Source organism: Hyaena hyaena, unplaced genomic scaffold (genome assembly GCF_003009895.1).
Source record: "Hyaena hyaena isolate Hyena2069 unplaced genomic scaffold, ASM300989v1 scaffold_379, whole genome shotgun sequence".
Classification (NCBI taxonomy): domain Eukaryota; kingdom Metazoa; phylum Chordata; class Mammalia; order Carnivora; family Hyaenidae; genus Hyaena; species Hyaena hyaena.
This window is the reverse complement of record NW_024081011.1, coordinates 1,044,883-1,066,281: the sequence shown is the minus strand read 5'-3', so window position 1 is coordinate 1,066,281 and position 21,399 is coordinate 1,044,883. Positions and strand designations below refer to the sequence as shown.

At 49.1% G+C, this 21,399-nt stretch overlaps 1 protein-coding gene across 1 annotated transcript in view; it reads left to right on the top strand.

Moving 5' to 3' along the window:
- The first annotated feature begins 5,053 nt into the window (after positions 1 to 5,053).
- Positions 5,054 to 21,399, top strand: part of MXI1 (MAX interactor 1, dimerization protein) — an 82,099-nt gene continuing 65,753 nt past the window's right edge. Inside the window, exon 1 of the mRNA XM_039250715.1 lies at positions 5,054 to 5,496. Within this exon, the coding sequence (XP_039106646.1) occupies positions 5,235 to 5,496 (262 nt within the window). The 5' untranslated portion in view covers positions 5,054 to 5,234. The remainder of the gene's footprint in view (positions 5,497 to 21,399) is intronic.

Below are 21,399 nucleotides of genomic sequence, written 5' to 3'. Positions count from 1 at the left end.
TTCCAAAGCCCCTTTATATATATCCCATCAGCAAGGTAAACATTGTTCTTCCCACTGAGTAGGTGAAAATACTGAGGTTCTAAAAGGTTAAGCGAATTACGCCAGTTCAACCAGCTAATAATAAAAAGGAAGATCCTTTGCTGCCTGAATATTACCCTCTCCTTCCATCTCCTGATGCTGAAGATTTTACCATTCAGCTTAAAGCACTGGCCATCTTTTAATTCCCAATGCCTCTGGCCATGGTCATATTTAAGCTAGCATCAGTCACCGGGACCTTAATGTATGTGAATTTCAAATCTTTGCTGAATGCAGTTTTAAAATATGGAGATGTTAAAGAATACAGGGGCCCGAAGGACTGCTCTCGGCTAATAGAAACCCTAGAATGAGAATATGTGGGGTGAGAAAAAAGTTCCACATAACTCCCACTTTGGTCTCAGGCCATTGCTTTCATCATCTGGTGATTTTTGAAATATTTCCATCAGAAGCATCTTATTACGGAGGAGACCCATCTTGTCACAAGATCCATAGAGCAGTGAGGACAGGGCCAAGGGTGACTGAGCCTGTGCAGTTTTGGGGAAGGGAACCTCAACCATCTGGCTCAATGGGTTTCTGGCTTCTTGACAGACAGTATTTTGATATTTAAACTTGAATGTGAGTGACTCAGGAATAGTTTTGCAGACAGTGTCAAATGCCTCTTCTTGCCATGCTGGAGCAAGGAAGCCATGTAGGGCCAGCACCAGGGTTCCAGCCAGTCAGGAAAGAACATTCATCACCTTGACCCTCATGGCCTAAGCCCCTGTCGTGTGCCATGTATGTGCTGTGCTAGGTGCCATGGGCTGGGGATGCCAGGGGGAGAAAGGCATGCTCCGGGCCCTTGATGAGCTCATAATCTAATGAACCCTGTAAGTACTGGGCGTTGCATAGGAGAAGCCCAGGAGTTGGTTGAGACAGGAAGAGTCTGGCAGCTTGGAGGTCCAGGAGAAGGGAGGGCAGAGTCCAGAGGAGCAGAGATAATGCCCCAGGAGCAGGTGACACCCGGGTGAGCTCCAATGTAGGGTGGAGGCTATTTATCCTCTGTCCTTGTCTACACCCACTGGTGAATGTGTGGGTGGAGGTGGGGGCATGGGGAGTGGTTGACGGAGGCTGGTCAGCACTTTTAAGGCTGTTCTAGGAGCCCGTGGGAGAGGCAGTCAGTCACACAGTTCTCCTCGTTCCTGTCATTCTGCTGGCTTCTAACCAGTCCCTAAACCTCTACTCCCGGGCTTTCCTTGAAGCCACTTCTCCTTCCTCGTAGATGAAGCCAAGGTGAGGGCTCCCAAGAAAAGAAGAAATCAACTCCTCAGCTCCTCGCTGGACATTCCCTTTCCAAAGGGAAAGGTGCTCAGGAAAAACCTGGCCAGGAAAGCTCTGAGGAATTAGGACATGAGTGACAATATAAGGGAGAGAAGATCTCTTGATGGTGTTTATCAAGCCTAAGTACAAAGACCACAGGTCAAAGAACAGGGAAAAACCTGACCTGCCATGCTGGCAAGGTCCAAGGAGAAGCTAGATGGTGGAGTAGTGGACTTGGGCAGAAAGGTCTAGGGAGGGAAGAATGGGTAAAGAGGAAGAGCGAGGCTAAGGAGCCTAAGAGAACCAAAATGGCCCCAGGGCTGGAAAGGGCATCCCATCCACATGCAGAATGGGGAGGTCTGGGGGCCACTCTCCTTGGCTCTTAGTAATTAACCAGCCTCTGCGTACCTGAAGACATAATTAAGAAGCAAAACAAACTCCTCTGATATAAGAATGTAGAATGTGGGGGGGGGGGCGAGGGGGTAAATAATACATGTGAGAGTGATCTGGCTTTAATATGCAAACAAAGTTGACAGAAAAATATTACCAACAGGCAAATAGGCCAAACAAAGAAATAGAAGTTTGGGGAAACAAGACCCTGACTAAATAGGCATCCAAGATATCTAGGGCCTTTGGAAGCATCTTGGCTGGCCCCACTGGGCCCTGCAAAAAGTCACCACTTTCCTTTCAAAAGATTCACATGTTTTTATCAGGCCAGCTGCCTTCTCATCCACTACCTGTTCTCTGCAAAAATTGCCAGTTAAGTTTCCAAAGAAGTCTGTTTATTTATGGAGTCAAAGCCCCGGAGAAAGTGAGGTGCAAAGGGCTTGAATAGCTCCTCCTGGGAAGCAAAGCTAATCGGGAATGGAGCTGAGCTTGTAACCCAGCATCCTTGGATGCCTGTCCTGTGATACAACCCCTGAAACACCACTCTTTCTGTGGGGGCCAGTGTTAGTAGAGGAATCTGTTAATTGGGGGATAGTGCGGGAGGAGGGAGAGAGCTATATGATGCTCTCAGTTTAACACTTGTTGGGCTCAGGGGAAAAAATAAGGAAGGGGCTTGGAGCTTTAGGTTGGCATATTCATCATTCCACATACATGTTACCAAAGTGCATACATGCAACTGTGCTATATGTGGTCTAGAGTCTGGGGCACAAGAGCGCAGACTTTGTGAAACAAAAAGGCATTTCTCCTGCCTCCACCACAATGTCTCTTGTGGTGCCATTGTCTGATGCTAAGAACTCACATAATAACAAAAAACAATGCCCCTATGAAGCGGGGGGAGACTTGATTTGGCACCGGCAGTGGTGTTTTCCATGGGAATGATGGTGGGGGCTGTGGCGGACTGTGGGAATACTGCAAATCAGCACTTTTTTGTAGATTTTCTTCAAGCCATTGTTTATTTTGGCTTTGGTCAGATCCGTGGCCCAGCTTGAAGATTCCCACTGGGCTTTCTGAAGCTCACAGACCTATGAGAGATGAAACAGGGATAAATAAATAATTACAAAACACCCTACCCCCGCCCAGGCACTCATGTGTGGGGTGCGCCTATCTTGGTGGGTGTGGGTAGACATACTTGTAGGCCACAGTACTGCATATGTACGCATTTGGCACCCACCGGGGAATTAGAGACCAAGGTTTTCTTGGGGCTTAGCTGGTTCATTGTCTCACTATCATCTTTCATCTAGGGCAAGGGAGATCAGGGCTGTCTTACACATGTGCCGGATTTTGCAAAATGGTATTAGATAAAACTTGTTTGAAAATATACCTTCCTAAAGTTCTTAGACACTTAGGGACTTTTAAACATGGGTAACTCAGGTTGCGGTCCCAATAGGAATGAAAAGTCAGTAGTCAGTCTGATCATGGAAGGTGAACTTTTATTTCACAGCTCCTAGGAGCTTCTACTCTCCCCTAGCTAAAGGATACAGAGACCAATCATGGAAAATTTGTCACAGGATGAAAAATGAACAGTGTGTGTAGTATGATTATGTCCAAATGTGAATTGGAAATGTGAATACGTTTGCTTTAAAATGCCAATTACTGGGGTGCCTGGGTGGCTCAGTCAGTTAAGTGTCTGACTTCAACTCAGGTCACGATCTGCGGTTTGTGGGTTCGAGCCCCCATCAGGCTCTGTGCTGACAGCTCAGAGCCTGGAGCCTGCTTCAGATCCTGTGTCTCCCTTTCTCTCAGTGCCCCTCCCCCACTCATGTTCTGTCTCTCAAAAATGAATAAAGGTTAGAAAAAAATAAAAATGCCAGTTACTGATTGGTGTCGTCATCTCAGCAGCAGTTTATTATATTCTAAAAGTACACAAGACTTTAGTGAATGTTTTACAAAGAAATGTACTTTCTCTCCTTTTTTAAAAAAAGTTTCCATTTCCAGTAAGAGCCCTCTGGACAAATGTGTGTGAAGCTGCTCTGAGTTCTAGGGTGGCTGGGTTGCTCAACTGCAGGGGGCAGTATTCGATGCGTCTTCTATGTCAGTGGTTCCCCGGGAGGAAAATTCCAGTTGACTGCAAAGTGACAATATTTGGATGGGTTTGCTGCAGAGATGTTTCCCAACAAAGTGAATAAGAGTCTTGTTTCCTGCAGCTTGCTCCTCCCCACCCCTTAGATGCTAGTAGGGGACCCAAGTTCTCACCTGGGTCTGGAATGAAAGAAAAAGATCTTACTAGGGGCCAGGTAATGTGCTAAGTACAGATATGATTTAATCAGCACAAGAATCTTACTTGATGTTTCGTGGATGGGGAAACAGGCCAGAGAGGTTGGGGGAACTTGCCCAAACTCACACAGTCTATGTGCTTCAGAGCTGGACTTGAACTCTTCTCTGTGACACTCCCCAATGGCCTTCAACTAGCCCTCTGACTCCCACTGTACCTCCCAGGCCTGGAAAGCATCCATGGTTCCAGCAGACGCTGAGTGGGTGGGTGACAGCAGCAGCAATAAAGGAAATATTGTCAACTTGGTAGGAGTCTTCAGAGCCAAAAGGTGGAATTCAACTGGGGGGAGTGGGGGGTGGGGTTGGCTGTCAAATAAAAGGGTGCCAGGTGTGGAGGCACCCTAGTGTGGGCTTTGCACAGCTGGACCAAGGCCGGGAAGAGGAGTGTGGAGAGAGATGCTTACATCTCCTCCCCCTTCCTGGAAAATAACTTTGCATTTGAAGGGAGAAAAAGAGTTGAGTAAATCTGTAACCGGGATTTGGTGGCCTGGGGATTTCATTTGACCCCGTGAAGGCACAGGCCTATGTCAGTCTATGTGTAGGGGTGTGTCAACTTTGGGGGGGGGTGGGGGGAAGGAAACTTCAGGTTACGGTACGATGGGGTTTTTTGGATGGGGCTTTTTTTTTTTTTAAAGTCATACCAGCTACCATTTATTGGAGATCCACTCACTATGTGCGAGGCATTGTGCTGGACCCTTTACGAGGTATTTTTATGTGAAGAAAAAAATAGCTTACTAGTTTGTTTTAATGCAGGTGTACTCGGAGGCATCGAGTATTTTTTCTATTCGTGTTAAAATACAGCGCTCTGCTCTGAGGTGAGATTTGGGGAGAGGCGGGGAAGGGTGCAGGGGACGGGCAGAGGGCGTCCCCGTCTCGCTTTTCTCCACCTTTTATTTTGACCGGTCCGGTGGCGACAGGCTCGCACTAGGACCCAGGCGCCAGAGCGCCTCCGTCTGTCCTGTAGGTTCATTCAATCTCCCATACACACAGACCCACTGCGAGACCGACACACACTCACACACACTCACACACACAACTGCACGCAGCGCGGCTCGGGAAGTCAGGTCGCCTCCTCGCCTCGGCGCCTCCTCCGCTCCGGCCAGCGGGGTCGCCTCCGGGGACCGGAGCTCGGCCGGGCCGCGCAGCCCCGACAGAGGACGAGCTCGGCGGACCCCGGCTGCTCCATGGGCAAACGCGGGCGGCCGCGCAAGGAGGCGCGCTGCGAGGGCGCGGGGCTGGCCCCCGCCGCGCCCCCGGCGCTGGCCGCGCCCCAGCCCCCGGCCCAGCCCGAGGAGCCCGCAGGGGCCAAGCTCAGGTGCCCCTTCTCGGACATTTTCAACACCAGCGAGAACTCGATGGAGAAGCACATCAACACTTTTCTGCAGAACGTGCAGATTCTGCTCGAGGCCGCCAGCTACCTGGAGCAGATCGAGAAAGAAAACAAAAGTAAGTTTAGGGGCCCCTGCGCCTCCTCGGCGCCCGGCTCTTTCTTCCTCAGCCACTTGGGCGACCCCTGTCGCCTGCTCGGCCCGCGCCCCCCTCCCCCCAGCACACACGCAGCCCTCGGCAGTAAAGCCGATGACACCGGAGAAAGGACACGCACGCACAAAGCTGCTAAAGATGTAACAAAGACGAGCGGGGGGGTGGGGTGGGGATGGCGAGGGGGGCCTGTTGGTGCGTCCGTCTGTCCGTCTCCGGAAGGCTGGGAGGACCGCCGGATGGACAAGCGGGGGAGTGTTTGCTGACAACTGAGCCGAGAGCTCATCTCTTCGAGGTCGCCTTTCTTCCTTTTTCTACCCCCCCCCCCCCACCCCCCGGAGCCTTCTCGGGCAGACAAGTGTTGTTTTTCTGTCGCTCGTTCCTGGGTGGGGTGGGGATTAGAAGCCGAAAGTTGGAAATCGTAGGCAGAGCTCAGCGGTTCGAGAGAAAAAAAACACACACGCAGACACACACGACAACAATAACAACAACAACCAAACAGCCCTCCTCGGCGTGGGCTTGGTCTGGCTGGCTCGGCTCGGCTGCTCCCTTCTGCCTGCGGAGCTTTTCCTCCCCTCTCGCAGCCGGGCTCAGGCCGTCGCGTCCAGCGACACCGTCCCCCGGCACCTCCGTCGCCCTGGGGTGCCCCCACCCCCAAACAGGCCGGTCGGGCCGGGCAGCGCCCGCAGCTCGCCCCGGACCCGCCGTCCTGCGCCCGGGAAACTTGGCGAGGGGCACGTAGCTACAGGGAAACTTTAGGATCTCGCAGGAAACAATAGTTGGGGAAGAAGGTGTGGGCTGTTGTGTGAGGTTTCTTTATTTTCCCGGAGACGACTTGGGAGCGAGCGCGCCCGGCTGGGAAGGCAAACGCCTGCCTCGTCGATTTCCACCGTCCTCCCGCACCCCCCCCCCACCTTTGCCGATTCAGGTGGAGAACAGTGCCGGGGAGGGGGTGGTTCTGGGAGCCCCACCCCGGCCTGGCCTCCTTTTTTGTATTTGTTTGTTTCATTTTTGCCTCTGCTGGGTCCCCCAGTGCTCCCAGGCGGTCGACTCGGCGTCCTAGCGGGGGCACGCGTGTGCGGTGTCTCCAGCACGGTCCTCACAAATAATAGCCGCGAGAAGGGTGGAAGGGCCGAGGCAGATAAACCGATAGACTGGAGAGAAAACCAGGCTGTTTAATCTGTCCGAACAAGTAGGAAGATCAATGAGACGAGAGAGCGAGGAAAAAAAAAAAAAAAAAAGATCCGATTGCAACGTGTCAGATCTTGCAACCTCCTCCCCCCAAAACACAACCACCACCACCTCAAACACAAAAACACCTTAGCTGACCAACATCCCAGGCCTCCAGTGTGAAAGTAACCGTGTGCTGCCAGCGCAATCGTGCAGTGGCTGAAGGCAAACACAAGGGTTTGTGTAGGGAGGACGGTTGTGTGCGTTCTTTTCTTTCTCTTCTCTCCTGTTTTCTCGGAGTGCCTGGGTTGCGAGAAAGGCGCATCGCTGGCTGCGTAGCCGAAGCAGTTTGCGATTATTCATCGGGGCGGGGGGTGGGTGGGCGGCGAGGTGCATTTGTCAGGCGGGTAGTTTCTGAAAAGCCAGAGCTGGTAGGGAGCTGGGTGAAGACGTGGTTTTGTTTGGTGTGTTTGCTTTTGTTGGAGGGGGGAGGGGCGCGATTTCTTCAGCAACCCCCCCCCCCCCTTGTCCGGGGTTCTCTGGAGTCTGCCCCGTGGTACGGACTCCGGCGGGGGGTGCCCCGAAAGAAGGCACCTTGGCAGTGTGTGGCAAACACGACCCCCCCACCCCAGCACGGTGTACTGAGGAAGCGTTTGGAGCTTCCACCGCGTCCCGCCCCCCCTTCTCACCCGCAGACAATCGGAGACCTCCGTCCCCCCTTGCCGCCTCCCCCCCCCCCCCCCCCCCCCCCGCCGCCGCCTCCTAGTTTACCCCGTGCCGGGGCTCCGGCGTGGCCACCAGTCACGTAAGCAGAGGGCCGGGCGCGCCGGGCCGGGCTACCCCTCACGGGGCGGGCCAGCGGCTGCCGACTGGGGCTCCTGTGGCGGAGGAAGCCGGGGGGCTTCCTCCCGGTCCCTCTCCCGAACGTCCGCGCTGCAAGCCCAGCAGCCCCCGAGAGCGGCTGGGGAACCTCAGCGCCCCAGTCAAAGTCAACTTCGTGTGCGTAATCAGCCCCTCGGCCCCACTGCCACCCCCACCCCCCGCCACGGCCGGCTCCCCGCGGGAGTATTTTTAGCTCTCTTCCCTCTATTTGCCGCTGCTGTTTGGCTCTGCGTGACGTGATGCCAACGGCCCCCAGATTTCCCCGAGAGCGTGGGGGCGCTGCGCCTTGCCCGGCTTGGCCGCGGGGACCCCGCTCCAGGCCCTCGTCCCCTCCCCAACAGCTCACGCAGGCGGGGGTGACCTCCAGCAAACTAAGGGCTACCATCGCCAGGCCCTCTATTATGCCCCCTGCAAACAGGAGCGGCCCACGGGGGTTGCTTTATCCTCCCCACTTTCGCCCCCCCCCCGCCCCCCATCTCCCGCCGGGTCTGGGTTTCCTGGTACGGAAAACGGCGGGCCCTATATCTGCCTTAATTTATTGGGGGCGCTTCTTCGCGCTGGCGGCGCTCGCCGTTGTTTTCTGTTCGCTGCACACAATGCCCGCGCGTCACGGCGGTCCGCGTGTGCACAGCAATAACGCGAGTTGGGGGGCGGGTCGTGCGTGCGCCGGGCTCGGGCACTGCGGGTCGCTCCGCGCGCTCGGGGCTTGTTTTGCTTCAGAGCCCCGCTTTCCGAAACGCTTACATCATTCAGTCGTTGGGGGAGGGAGGGGGATCTGGGCGTTCCGATAGGACACCAGCATTTCTCAGGTCCCTGGTTTTTGGAAGGAAGCAGGGATCCTAGCTGTTTATGATGTTTATTATGATAGGAGGGGGCTCAAGTTTTGGGTTTTGGGCAAGTTTTTTTTTCTTTTTAGGTCACTACTGCAAAGGGCATTGCTGGCCGGCTCAGGTGCACAACCTCCCCGCCTTCATTTCAGCCAGTTCCCCGGTAATCACTTGATCTCAGTTTCTCCGCCTCCTCCTCCTCCCCCTCCCAGCTCGAGACACATGGTTTCCACATGGAGACAAACTTCTTTCCTCTGACTGGACTTGACCTAGCTGCGTCGTTCAGCCTATCGGCAGCTTCAGCTTTCTCTGACGTCACGCGTTGCTGAGGCCTGAGACTGGTGGGTGGAGCCAGGAGGCAAGCCAGGAAATCTCTGGGAGCTGTAGTGTGGCCAGCTGGTACAATCCCTTCTTAAAGGGACGCTCTTCTCCCCTGAGACGGGTGCCAGCCTTGATTCTCCATTTCGGGTTCTCTGAGACCTTCCCGAAATGCACCAGTAGACCCTGGTCACGAGTTCACACGTTTCGTTTTTACTGTTGTTTGCAAAGTACTTACTTGGCAGCAGCTTGCCTTATTTTCCATTGTTGCCAGAACTGCTTTTCATTGCCTCTTTGAGGTTTCCGTAGTAGGAGTGCTCACCAAGTTGTGGCCACAATGTTGAATTATTCCCAGTAGATATGGTGAGCCTCCTCAGGAGGAAGGGGTTCAAATTAAGTCACCCACTATTGACCGTTCTGTGCAAGGCAAGGATTCCCAACGATAACATGGGTAGCTTCTGAAGTTCCAACTGATTGATGTGAATCCTTAAGGATCTCAAATTAAAAGTCTCCAGAAATATTAATCATGGAAACTATGACCTGGTATCACAAAATCATAAGTTATATATAAATCATCTCTGGCAACACCTATATCCATTTGGGGTCCAGTGAAGGGGTGGCAATTTAGGACTGACTGATAATTAGAAAAATATTTACTTCCTGTTTTGGAAAAGGTTAAAACAAAGGGAGAAAGAATGAGATTCACAAAGCGGCATTATGTGCAGAAAAGCTGTTCAGTGGTCAAGTAAAAGCTACTGTAGTAGGGTAACATCTAGAGGGTTAGAAATGGGCTTCCCAGTGTCTGGGGAGGGTCACTTTGGGGGCAGTGCTTAAGATAGAGAAGAATGATGACATGGCAGTAGGAGTCATAGATTGCCCTCTGGAGTAGATTATCTGGGTTTAGAGTGAGGTGCTTTCCTAGGGGCATGGACAGGCCAAGGAGCAGCCTCTTTCTTCTTCCTGATGGAGGAAAGCTGCTGCTGTGTGCTGACATTTGGCCCCACCCTGCCTTCCTCACGTAATCTCCTCTGCTTCCGTCCAGCAGGTCCACCAGCAAGCAGGCTTCGCAGTCGTGCCTCTGTGCTTGACTCAGACCCTTCCCTCTGTCTAGAATGGCTTCATTCTCTTCTTCCACTGGGGTTATCTGTTTCTTACTCACTCTTCAAGACTTAGGCCAGCTCCTACCTCCTCTAGGAAGCCTCCTCTGGCTATTTCTTAATTCAGGGTAGTTGAGAGAATGAAAGCTTTACAGTTACCCAGATCGGGGCCCAAATTCCTCCTTTGCTGCTTACTGGCATTGTGACCGTATGTGCAAGTTGCCTAACTTCTCTGAGGTTCCATTTCTTTTTCGTAAAATGAGGATACAACGGCACCAGGCTCACCTCATTGCTGAACAACTAAATGAGGTACTCCATTTAAACATTTAAAGTACCTGGAATATAGTAGGTGCTCAATAAATAGTCTCTTCTCTGAGCTTTGATAATCAGTACTATGCAATTTTCTATGTGCTTCCTGTGTATCGGCTTCACCCTCACAGGGAGATGATTAGCATCCTAAGGGAAAAGATCACCAATAGTATTTCAGTATACGTCACCATTGCATATAGCATACCACTGGGCATGTATAGAAGACACTTAGTGTACATTCTTTGATTGGTTGGATTTGTCATTTATTGGCTATGGCACAGTGATCAGGTTTGAAGGCCATGAGACACAGAGTAGACTTTCTGGAGACTTGGAGAAGAATTGGAAATACTGATCTCTTCCAAGGAGAGAGGAAGTTTCATGTAATCAACACAAGACTGCCCTTGGGCTACAAAGACCGGGGGCTGCAAAGAAATGGTAGTTCAGGCCTGGAGAGCTGAAAGTGCCCACTGTCATCAACTGTGACTTTGAAAATGAATCAGTTACTAAAAGAGCAGGAGACTAGGGCAAGTTATGCTAAAATTAAGGGTTTGATGGCAACTAATGTTCAAGCAGGTCACATTTCTGCATAGCAGACATCTTACGATGCATTCGTTCATTCCGCAAATATGTATTGAACATGTAGGATGTGCACTTGCTTTTTTCCCGTAAATTCTGTGGGTTCATTTAAGGTGGGAGTGGAATGGGACATTTGGTTTTTGGAGAGTTGTGTAAAGAACACTTTTTTAATGTTATTTATTGTTGGGGGGTGGGGGAGAGAGAGAGAGAATCCCAAGCAGGCTCTGTGCTGTCAATGCAGAGCCCAACATACTCTCGAACTCACAAACCATGAGATGATGACCTGAGCTGAAATGAAGAGTCAGACGCTTAACCGACTGAGCCACCCAGGTGCCCGGTGTAAAGCACAATCTTAAATCAAGTTTTTATTTATGCTGCATCCTAAATTATGTTTCTCAGATTCAACTCTTTTCTTCCAGTTTTAAATATGATCTCTGCCCACTGGTAAATGCCAGAAGTAGACTTTGAGGCTATTGTTGTGGTTTTCAGAGTCCCAGAGCCCCCAGGGACCAGGCACCCTGCAGAAGGAGCCAGGGAAAGGGAACAGAGCCTTAGAATTTTGGAGAAGTTGATTTGAAGCATTCCTGGTGGGGGTGGGAGGGGAGTAGAGAGGAGGTTCTGTCAGCTCCAAGGCAAAAGATTATGCCCACTGACCTTCCCGTGCTGATGAAAATGCTCTCGCATTGACACACCCAGAAATGGGAATTTTCATCTGAGGATGGCTGGGCAAAAGTCGGGAGGCAAAACCGAGGGAAATGAAGAAGATTCTAGCATGTTGCAGCAGCAACTAATTACATTACCTAATGTCAATACTGGTTACCATTTTTCGAGCACTGACTATATACCAAGTATGGGGCTAAGCGTCCATTATCTCCTCCAATCTTCACAACAACGCCATGATGTGTGCAACTTTATTACCCCACTTTATAGAGGGGGTAACCAAGGTGCAGGGATGTTGAGTAACTTGCCCAAAAGGTCATACCGTTTAGTAAGTGGCCAAGCTAATTTTTGGAACTTAGGCCTCTGATTCCAGAATGAGCTTGCAGTCTTAACCATATATGCATGCACACATTTTCTAGACAAGGAATGACATCCAGAGAGGTAAAATGACTTGCCCAAGGTCACCCAGCAACCTAAAGCAGAGCTCGTATTTGAAACACTCTGTTGATTGTTCAAGGTCTTCCTGTACACACCCTGCTTAGAAAAGGCTTAGAAGTGAGGCTGAGGACAGAATAGCCAACCAGAGAGGGTTTTTTTGTTTTTGTTTTTCAGACTTGTTCAACTCTCCTGGCCCCAACTCAAGTTTAGGCTCCTAGGAAACACCACCCCCTCCTGCTGCCTTTCCCAAGTTTGTCCTCTGGGCATATCAGCGGACTTGGGCTGTTGCTATGGTGCTGGGGCCAACAGCAGGTTCATCAAAAGCTGGGTCTTTTGCCTTTAAAAAAAGCCCGGCCCTGCAGAAACGAATTGGCCACAAAGATTTGCATCAGTCATTGTGGCTTGTTCTGTTTTAGATCCCCCTGCGTCCCTACCCCACCCCCTCCTCCCTACCACCACCACTTTCTATAAATACAGTTGGATAAATATTGATTTAAACTGGGTTTCTGGAAGAGAAGCACATGGCCGCCCTGGTCTTCACTTAGATACCACCAGTATGCCAGGCCGGACACACCTAACTCCCGACAGCTCTGGCTTCCAAATGACCCGTTTTGGGGAGGTGAGTTGTGGTTTTGTGGCTTTGAGTTGAGAGAGACAGAGAGAGAGAGACAGAGAGAGAGAGAGAGACAGAGAAAGAGAGAGAGAGAGAAGGAGTGAAAAAGCAACAATCCAGCAAGAAATGGGAATCTTCTTGCAGAATGAAGAGAGCAATTTTCAGCAGGCAGCAATGGGGAGCGGGGAGCCAGGCATTGCAGTCTGGCCTTCTGAACCATCCGCTTGCCTTTCTCATTCTTCCTTCCACTGCATTTTGGGTGTTTTTAAAGGAGGCGGGTGGTAAGACAGAGTGTCAGTCAGGGCCAGAAGGAGCCCCAGAGGTCACAGAGCATCCATCATCCTCACTCTCACAGATGGGGAGGCTGAAGCCCAGAGAGGGACAGTAGCTTGCCTGAGATGACACAGCAGAAGCAAAACCAGATTCTTCTGGGCCTCTCGCCCTGGTGTGAGAATGGGTTATAAGCAGAGCCCCAAATTGGGCTTTTGTTTTACAGGTCAGGTGCTTATAAAGTCAGCAATTCTCAAACCTGGTTTACTGAGCCTAGGGTGTGGCTGGTTGGTGATTGCAAAGGCCATTGCAACATTCACAATAGTCTTTCAAAATGAAGCTAATTTGAATTCGCCATTTAGAAAACATTTTTTTTCTTTTACACTGGGGCTGGGGGAAGTAGGAGGGGTCCAAAGGCAGTGACAGTGACTGGATGGCTACCCAAGCCTCATCTGAGGAGGAGAAATACAAGTCTTCCCAGAGGGGCCTCCTCTGGGGGCGGTGGGTGGAGCTCTGGGCTCACACTGGAGAGTGGCTTCAATTCCACAGGGACAGACACCTGCTCTCAGGCTCTTTTGCGACTAAGGGGAAGTAATTGTCTCTGATATCATTGTCCCTGAGTGGCCTGGCTGGAGGTGTTAAAGCTGTCAACAGCTGACTTGATCTCTCTGGCCAAAAATAATGGGAATTTGCCACCATCCCCTCCAGAACTTGAGGCTCCTTCTTTGCTTCCGCATCTTTGCAGAGTTGCGCTAGGCCCCTTGCTTGTGAAACATTTTGAAAGTTCAGGTGACCCTTGTTTTGAGCAATAAATCTCCAGGAAATATATGTAAATCTCTCTCTCTCTCTTTTTAAATTTAAATTAGAGAACCTCTCTTTAAAAGGCCCTTGTGGCACATACTTTTATTTGGAATTATGTTTCTTGCCAGGAATTCTCCTTAAATTTGTTCTCGAATGTCTTCCTTCCTCCCTTCTTTCCTTTCTTCCTTCCGACTGATAATTTAAGGAGCACATATTGTTTTATGTCAGGCACTGTGCTAGGCCCTGGAGATACAGTCCCTGCCCTCCTGGAGCATATACTTGATTCCCGTGCCAGATTTTAGAAATTCAGTTGTCTTAAACTGAACCCCAACACTGTAGAAGTACATCTGACTTGGACCACGGTTCTAGATATCATTACAGACAGAACAAAATGTCTCTTGGGCTTCCCTCCTTCCCTGCACCCCCAAACCCCCACCTCCATGTTTCATGTCTTTTGTGTTTGTCCTTGTAATTTTTAAAGATCTTACTTTTTTTTTTTTTTTTAAACTACCTGAGCTTAGGAAACTAAATACCCTGTAAGCAGTCTTGTAAATAAAGACATTCCACTCTCGGTTCTTCTCAGAACAGGGCATTCTGTACTTGGAGGACTGTCCACACCAGTGTTCCTACCAAGCCCACCCTCCTATATAACATGCCCTTGGCCACATACCTCTAATATCCAACTCCAGCATCTGCTAAGGAAATTTAAACACAGCAAAATTAGAAAGATAAACATAGGGTCCTGAGGGAATTAGGAAATTCAAACCAAAGCCAATAAAAAAGGATTTGGATTGCCTACTATTTGAGATATTTTACTCTTGTATCTTTATGGCCATTAACAAGAATACTTGAATAAAGATGATTTGGGACAATTTTAATACTGTTGTATTAAATTGGAGGGCATGCCCAGGGCTGCTTTGTTTGTGGCCTGGGTGGCAAAGTGTGAGCTGGGGTGGCCTTTGTTTTTCTTTCTACAGGGGCCCAGAGCTGCCTTATGGCATCCCTGGTTATCTCTCTCTTACCTCCACCACAACTGACCTCCCGTACCATACTTCTTGACTCTTTTAAGGCCCTGAGTGCCTTGCATATGACCCTCTTTCATTCTTCTCACCAGCTGTAAAATGTAGCTCAATTCAACAGGTAATTTCTTTTTTTTTTTAATTTCTTTTTTTTTAAAATTTTTTAAATGTTTTTTATTTATTTCTAGGAGAGAGAGAGACAGCGTGAGCAGGGAAGGGTCAGAGAGAGAGGGAGTTACAGACTCTGAAACAGGCTCCAGGCTCTGAGCTGGCAGTCAGCACAGAGCCCGAGGCGGGGCTCGAACCCACGAACCGCGAGATCATGACCTAAGTGAAAGTCGGACGCTCAACCGACTAAGCCACCCAGGCGCCCCTCAACAGGTAATTTCTAAAACCTGCCAGGAGCCTGCACTTGGTCCTTTCAAAGTGCAGGAGCTGTGGAACTGGAGAGTTCCAGCTCAGATTCCAGTGCAAATGATAGACAAATAAAGACCAATAAAGAATTCTTGCCTGTGTCCTAGGAGTCTGATAACCTGTCCCCGGGGGGAACTACTACAGGTGCAATGTTGTCTCTGTTTTCCAGAGGAATAGTGATGACGACTCCCTTTACTGAGCAGTTACTACGTACCAGCACAATGCTAAGTGCTTTATATTAAATCCTCACAAGCAACAAATAGGAGGGTGCTAGGATTATCCTCATTATAAATGAGGAAAGCCTTAGCCTTAGCAAGCCTCACTAACGTTCCCAAAGCCACAGGTTAACGTAGAGTGGGGCTGAGACTCAAACCTAGGTTTTCCTTTCTTCCTAGGAGAACTTAGGCCTCAGGAGGCGAGAGGCAAGAGATGGAATCTGGAATGTTTGAAGTCAGCTGAGCTGAGGGTCCCCTTGGGGCTGCCTCCCGGGAGTCTCTTTACTTCCCACTCATCCTAGGACAGAGAGAAGGCGGCCAAAACCTTCCAGGGCTCTTTGCGTATTGACACTGAAATCTGATTAGGGCCCTTTTTCTGAAGGGCAATGGTCTAGGGTGTTGCTACTTTCATGTGCGGCACCACCTTGCCCAGCACCCCCTGGGGAACTCACCCAACCAGTAAAGCTCCTGTGGTTCTGCACACCAGGGTGGCAAGGGTGTGAATCCATACCCTGTGAGGCTGTCCCGGGTTTCCTGAAGGCGTTTGAGCTTGTAGGGGAACTGGTCTGGCCATGCTTGGAGCCAAGTGCTTCTGCCACAGAAGCCAGAGGGGAGAGACACGTGTGAGCTGCAGAGGTGAGCTACAGACCCTCGCCGCCGCCGTGACAGTGGGGCTGGGCTGGTTCTGGTCAGTCAGCAGAGGTCCAACCTCTTCTCCTCGATGAAGACTAAGGAAACCAGAGTGATTTTAAGAGTGATTCATACCACTTACTTGTTTAAGCCTTTCTTTCTTATCTCACCCTTACTGTTTAGAGTGAGTGTGGTCCAGGGCCATTTGGCATCTGCTGGGAGCTTGTCAGAAATGGGACTCCCAGGCTCTACCCCAGACCTGCTGAATCTGAATCTGTATTTTACCACAATTTCCAAGTGATTTTTGTGCTCATTAAAGTTTGAGGAGCCAGCCTAGACGGCCCTTGTGATTGCCCTGATGCTTCTACCCACCTAGAGCTACCCCCCGCATTTATCATTTATCCTTTATCCTACTTATCACAGTTTACAATGATTTTACTTGCTTATCATCAGCCTGTCCAACTAGAATACAAGCACCTGGAGCACAGGGTCCATTAAGTAGTTGCATTCATTATTCTGTCTTCAGCTCTAGCTTCGTGCCCAACACATAATAGATGCTTAAGGAATATCTGTTGAATGAACGATGAGTTCTCTGTCTTTAATCTTCTGACCTAGTGCTTCTCAGCAAGGGAGCTACTGGTGAGATAGTTCTTCTTGTGCAGATTAGTCTAGAATACTGCAGGATGTAACATCCTCGGTTTCCACTCACCAAATGCCAACAGGACCCCCCAGTCATTGTGACACTTAAGAAAGCACTTAAGTGCTTATTATTTCCAATAAGACACTTATTATTTCCAAAACCTCCTGGGGGATGGTATTATCCCTGGCTGAGACCATTGCCCTAACCAATTTTGTGTGGTTTGTCGGATCAAACATGCCTCGATGTGGGGTCCCGGAATTAGAAAATCTAAGGTTGAATCCACTCACTACCTAGGTGACATTGGGCAAATCCCTTACGCTTTCTGGGCCTCGTCTGTGAAACTCTCAGAGGTGTGCTGACAATGACATGAACTGACTGTATGAGCAGTGCCATGTACACAGTTGGTTCTCATTTCATGGAAGCTAGTGTGCAAATGGAGGCACAGTGTCCTAGCATCTCTGGGGAATCCCAGAATCCGTATCCTGGGGCTGGGAGAGATGGTGAGGTCACTGATGCCCTTGAGCAGACAAGGGCCTGGTGTGTTTATTCTTTTTTTTTTTTTTTAAATGTTTTATTTATTTCTAGGAGAGAGAGAGAGACAGCGTGAGCAGGGGAGGGTCAGAGAGAGAGGGAGTCACAGACTGAAACAGGCTCCAGGCTCTGAGCTGGCAGTCAGCACAGAGCCCGACACGGGGCTCGAACCCACGAACCGCGAGATCATGACCCAAGCGAAAGTCGGATGCTTAACCGACTAAGCCACCCAGGCGCCCCGTGTTTATTCTAAATGGTACACCTATGGCTGAGAACTCAGCCCCAAGGCAGCAGGCTGTGTGTGTGGTTTAATGGTGACCAGGGCCTGACTGAGCCTAAGAGTGACCTCTACTAGTTTCTGCTGCCTGGAAGGGAGTGGCGATGCCAATGGGTGGGGGCAGGGCAGCCCTGGCCAGCCTCCTGGCAGGGGAGGGAGGGTTACCCAGGACTGTGGCAAGAATGTGGCGCATCCTCTTAGCAGCAAGAAAGGCCTCTGGCGATTTTTTTTAAGGCTTTAAAATCAAGTTGCATCTACGTTTGAAAGAACTGGTCATTGCATTCAAAACCTGATACATGCAACAAAAAAACCAGATAGTATGTTCTTGCTTTTGAATACAGATGCAAACATTCTAAAGAAAATATTAACTCATGGAATGAGTGCCGTTTCAAAAGAATAATATACTATAGCTGACCAGGCTATATGCCTGGGATGGCTGAAAGTCACGAAATCTATAGGTATAAATGATTACAACCACAAACTAAAGGAGAATAGTAGGTGACCAGAACAACAAATGATGAAATGTCATTTGAGAAAAGTATCTGGGAGGCATTCCTGATGAAGAAAACTACTTCCATACAATAAAGATTATTTACCTGTGGTGGTCTTTTAATTATTGCAGTGTAACGAGGTTAGGCCTCTGGCTCCATCATCACCAGCAAAGGAGTTGATTCTGAGGCCCCTCTTTCCTTAGAGGACAATGAACCTTAAACGGAAAACAAAAGCAGGCTGTGGATCCCTTTGGAATGTAACTTGATATTTAGAGGTTTGGGGCTCCTCAAATTTAAAAGATCACAAAACTTATTTATTTATTTTTAAGAACATGAATCAACCAAAAAAAAAAAAAAAAGACTATAAAGATGGGTAGAGAGCACAGGATGAGAGTCTATAGGTCTGAATCCTAATCCTTCCTCCATCGGATTGATAGCTGTGTGGCCTTGGGTAAGTTACCATACCTCTCTGACCCCTCAGTTTTCTCATCTGGATGATGGAAAATGGAGACTGGATTGAGGAATAAGCCTGATGATATAAACTTCTATGAAATAAACCATGAAATGGTATTTGGGGGGACATTAATGTGGCATGTTCCTGGAAAAATCCTTTACCAAAATCTAGAATACCTTATCAGTTGCACCCCCAAGTGGGATGCTCTGGGGGTCAGCAAGTGGCTTAGATGTGCATATTAACTGAGTCCTGCAATGCAGGTTTCTTCTTGGATCCAAATTAATGCAAAAAAAGAAAAAAAAGGACATTCAAGAAATTAACGCGTCCATTATAATCACCGAAATAGGCTGCTGTAATAGGGGCCATTTAATAAAATTGTAAGAAGCCCTTTTCTAAGGGGGAAGAGATAGGCCAGGATGGAAGTCAAGTGCAGCTGTTTGAGCCTCTGCCAGTGGCCTGATCTCACCAGAAAACTGAAGTTAAAAAACAACAAACTTCCAGATTCAGCGATCTCAGATGAACACTGCCTCCCCCTGCCGTTTCCTCCCACCCCCGTGTCCTTTCTTTCCCTGTCTCCCCAGCTCAGGCACCTGGGTCGCTTGGTGCTTTTCCGTGTGGTTGGGATGTCAGCCGGCAGCTCTGGCGACTGGAGCCCTGGGAGGCGGCAGCTACCTCTCGGGTTTAGCATTACGTCATCCCTTCTAGACCCAAATTTATCTCGGCTGCACACAGACCCGCAGTTCTGAGCCGCCGCTGACTTGAGGAGAGCTTACGCATGAAGTTAGGCAAGGCTGACTCACTGGGCAGAAGGAAAGGTTTTCTGCTGCTCTTCACGTTTTTGGGCCCTGAGGGGAGAGGTGGGAAGGAGGCTGCGGTTGTCATTTTGGGATGGAGGATGCAAAGATGTATAGCTGTTATGGTTCTCATTTAAGAGCTCAGGACTCACCCTTCCTCCATCTTCAACCTTCATTATTTGAAAGCCCCCATCCTTAAAGATAATTGCAGAAAACAGTGCCCTTCACAGTAAGCATTTTGCACTTTCAGGGGAGTGCTCTTACTAAGCGCCAGGTGTCACCAACACAGTGACTTTGGACTTGTAATTTAAACTCGTGGTCCCTTCCCTCTTTTCCATCTCTCCTGTTTGCGGGAAAGATATAATGCAGACCAGCCTCCTCCATTGTTCATGAATCTGCAATAAATCATTTGGAAATTTGCATTGAGTAAACTCTGACAGAAAGGACCCCTAAGAATGGAGAGCTTTGCCTGTTTACTCCAAAAGGCAGATTTTCCCCATCTGGGCTGTGTTTGTTACAGGCATGGAGGATTCGGGGGGGGGGGGGGGGCTTTTTCCATCTTCAGATGAGGCTTCCCAGAGAGAGATATTTTAGGGACAGGACAAAACCAGAGACTGTGGGTAAGGTCCCAGGTTCTTTTGTCAGAAGGCAAAAGCCTTCTGGAAGCCTTGCTTTTCCTCAGTTTCCCCATTTGCATTGGTAGTGCAAACTAGATTCTTTTGAGCAAAAGAAAGGCCATAGCTGCCTTTGGGTCCCTCCAGGCTGGGATTGGTGCTGAGGGATGGTTTGTGGGGAGCATTACTCTCCTGAGGCTAGAGCCCTAAGATTTGTGCTGTGAGAGGCCCTTGTGGCCAATGTCAGAGCAAGAACTCAGGAAGTCAGCCAGAGCGGAGAGAAGGAAATGGCACCTTCAGCTGCTATCAGAAAGGCTGAATATTCCTGTACATAAATGCACCCTTAACACCACCCCACTGCCCACCATCACCATCACCTCTGCTGTTCTTTAACATATGCAGGTGGCCTTTTTGGTGACTGTTGCCCTACTGTCCATTTCCTCATCTCCCTCTTAGCCATGGCCCTAAAAGAAGGGCTGATTAGTTTATCTGGAGGTCAACTGTGAAAGGTCAGGCATGTGCACCAAGTATCTTGCTTTCCCTTAATAACCTACTAGGGCTTATGATCTATGGATTTAAACCCACGTGCATTTTCAGTTGGTACTTTTTTTTTTGACTGCATGTCACACGGTTTACCTCCCATCAGGGAGACTTTTATTTGTCATAAATCTACCTCTTTTAAATCCTGAAGTAGCCCTTCACAGTGTGGGATCTAAAGATTAAGAGTCTACAAGTGATAGAAACTTAACTTTCAACCAGTAATTTTTGCCCTCAGCCAACAGATCTTATTGAATAGCTATTTTCTTTTAAATACTTCCATTCTTCCCCTTACCCAGTGTATCCCTTGTTGAGAGTGGTTGTTACTGATACCCAGTGGGAAAGCCCAGATCTGAAGTGACCTAACCAACAGCAGAAAAAGCAAAGTCCCTGTTTCAAAGTCTTTACAAAAAAATCAACTCTCCTGGTGGCTTGTGGAGACCTCTCACTTTGGATCTCCCTGCATTTGATGGAACACCGATTTGGTTCTTAAATGTGGTGCCAAATGTAATATTTAAAAGAGCCGACATAATTTTGCAGCCTTTGACCTCATTGGTAATCTTGTTCACTTTGGGGGAAAAAAAGGGTGAAGGAGAGAGGGCATTAAAATGCAGCATGAATCTCATGATATTTTTGAGAGTAAGATTTTCATTCTGGGATGATGTATTTTGCAGTGGCCACTGGAATGACCATAGGGAAGGGGAAATTCTCCCCTCACTAAGAGCTTCCTGTTATTTTGGATGTCCACAAGCAGGTTAAAATAATCAGGGTGGGAAAAAGTTATGGATGTTTACACATTTCCCAGCTTGCTCGAAGAGCATTCAACAGTTATGACCCTCTTGCCCTTCCTCTCCCTAGACCAGTGGTTCTCAACTGGAAGTGATTTTGTGCCCTGGCAGACATTTGGCAATGTTTGGAGACCTTTTTGGTTGGTAGTGTGCTACTGGCATCTAGTGGGTAGAGGCCAGGAATGCTGCTGAACATCCTGCAAAACACAAGGGCACCCCCGCCCCAACCCTCCTGGATTATTTGTCCAAAATGTCAATAATTCAGAGGTTGAGAAATTCTGGTCTAGACTTTGAGAGGTTGTTAGACTGAGGACTTGGAAAGAGAATGGCACTGAAGACAGCCACTGGAAGCCATTTGTCCCTGATTTCTTTAGCCACTGCTTTCAGTTCCCTCTCTATGGAGAAGAACAAGAGAGGAAACAGTCATCACAGCCTCCATTAATTGAGTATCGTGTACTAAGTGCTGGAATCTTTTCATTTAATCTTTACAATAAGCCCTACTGGT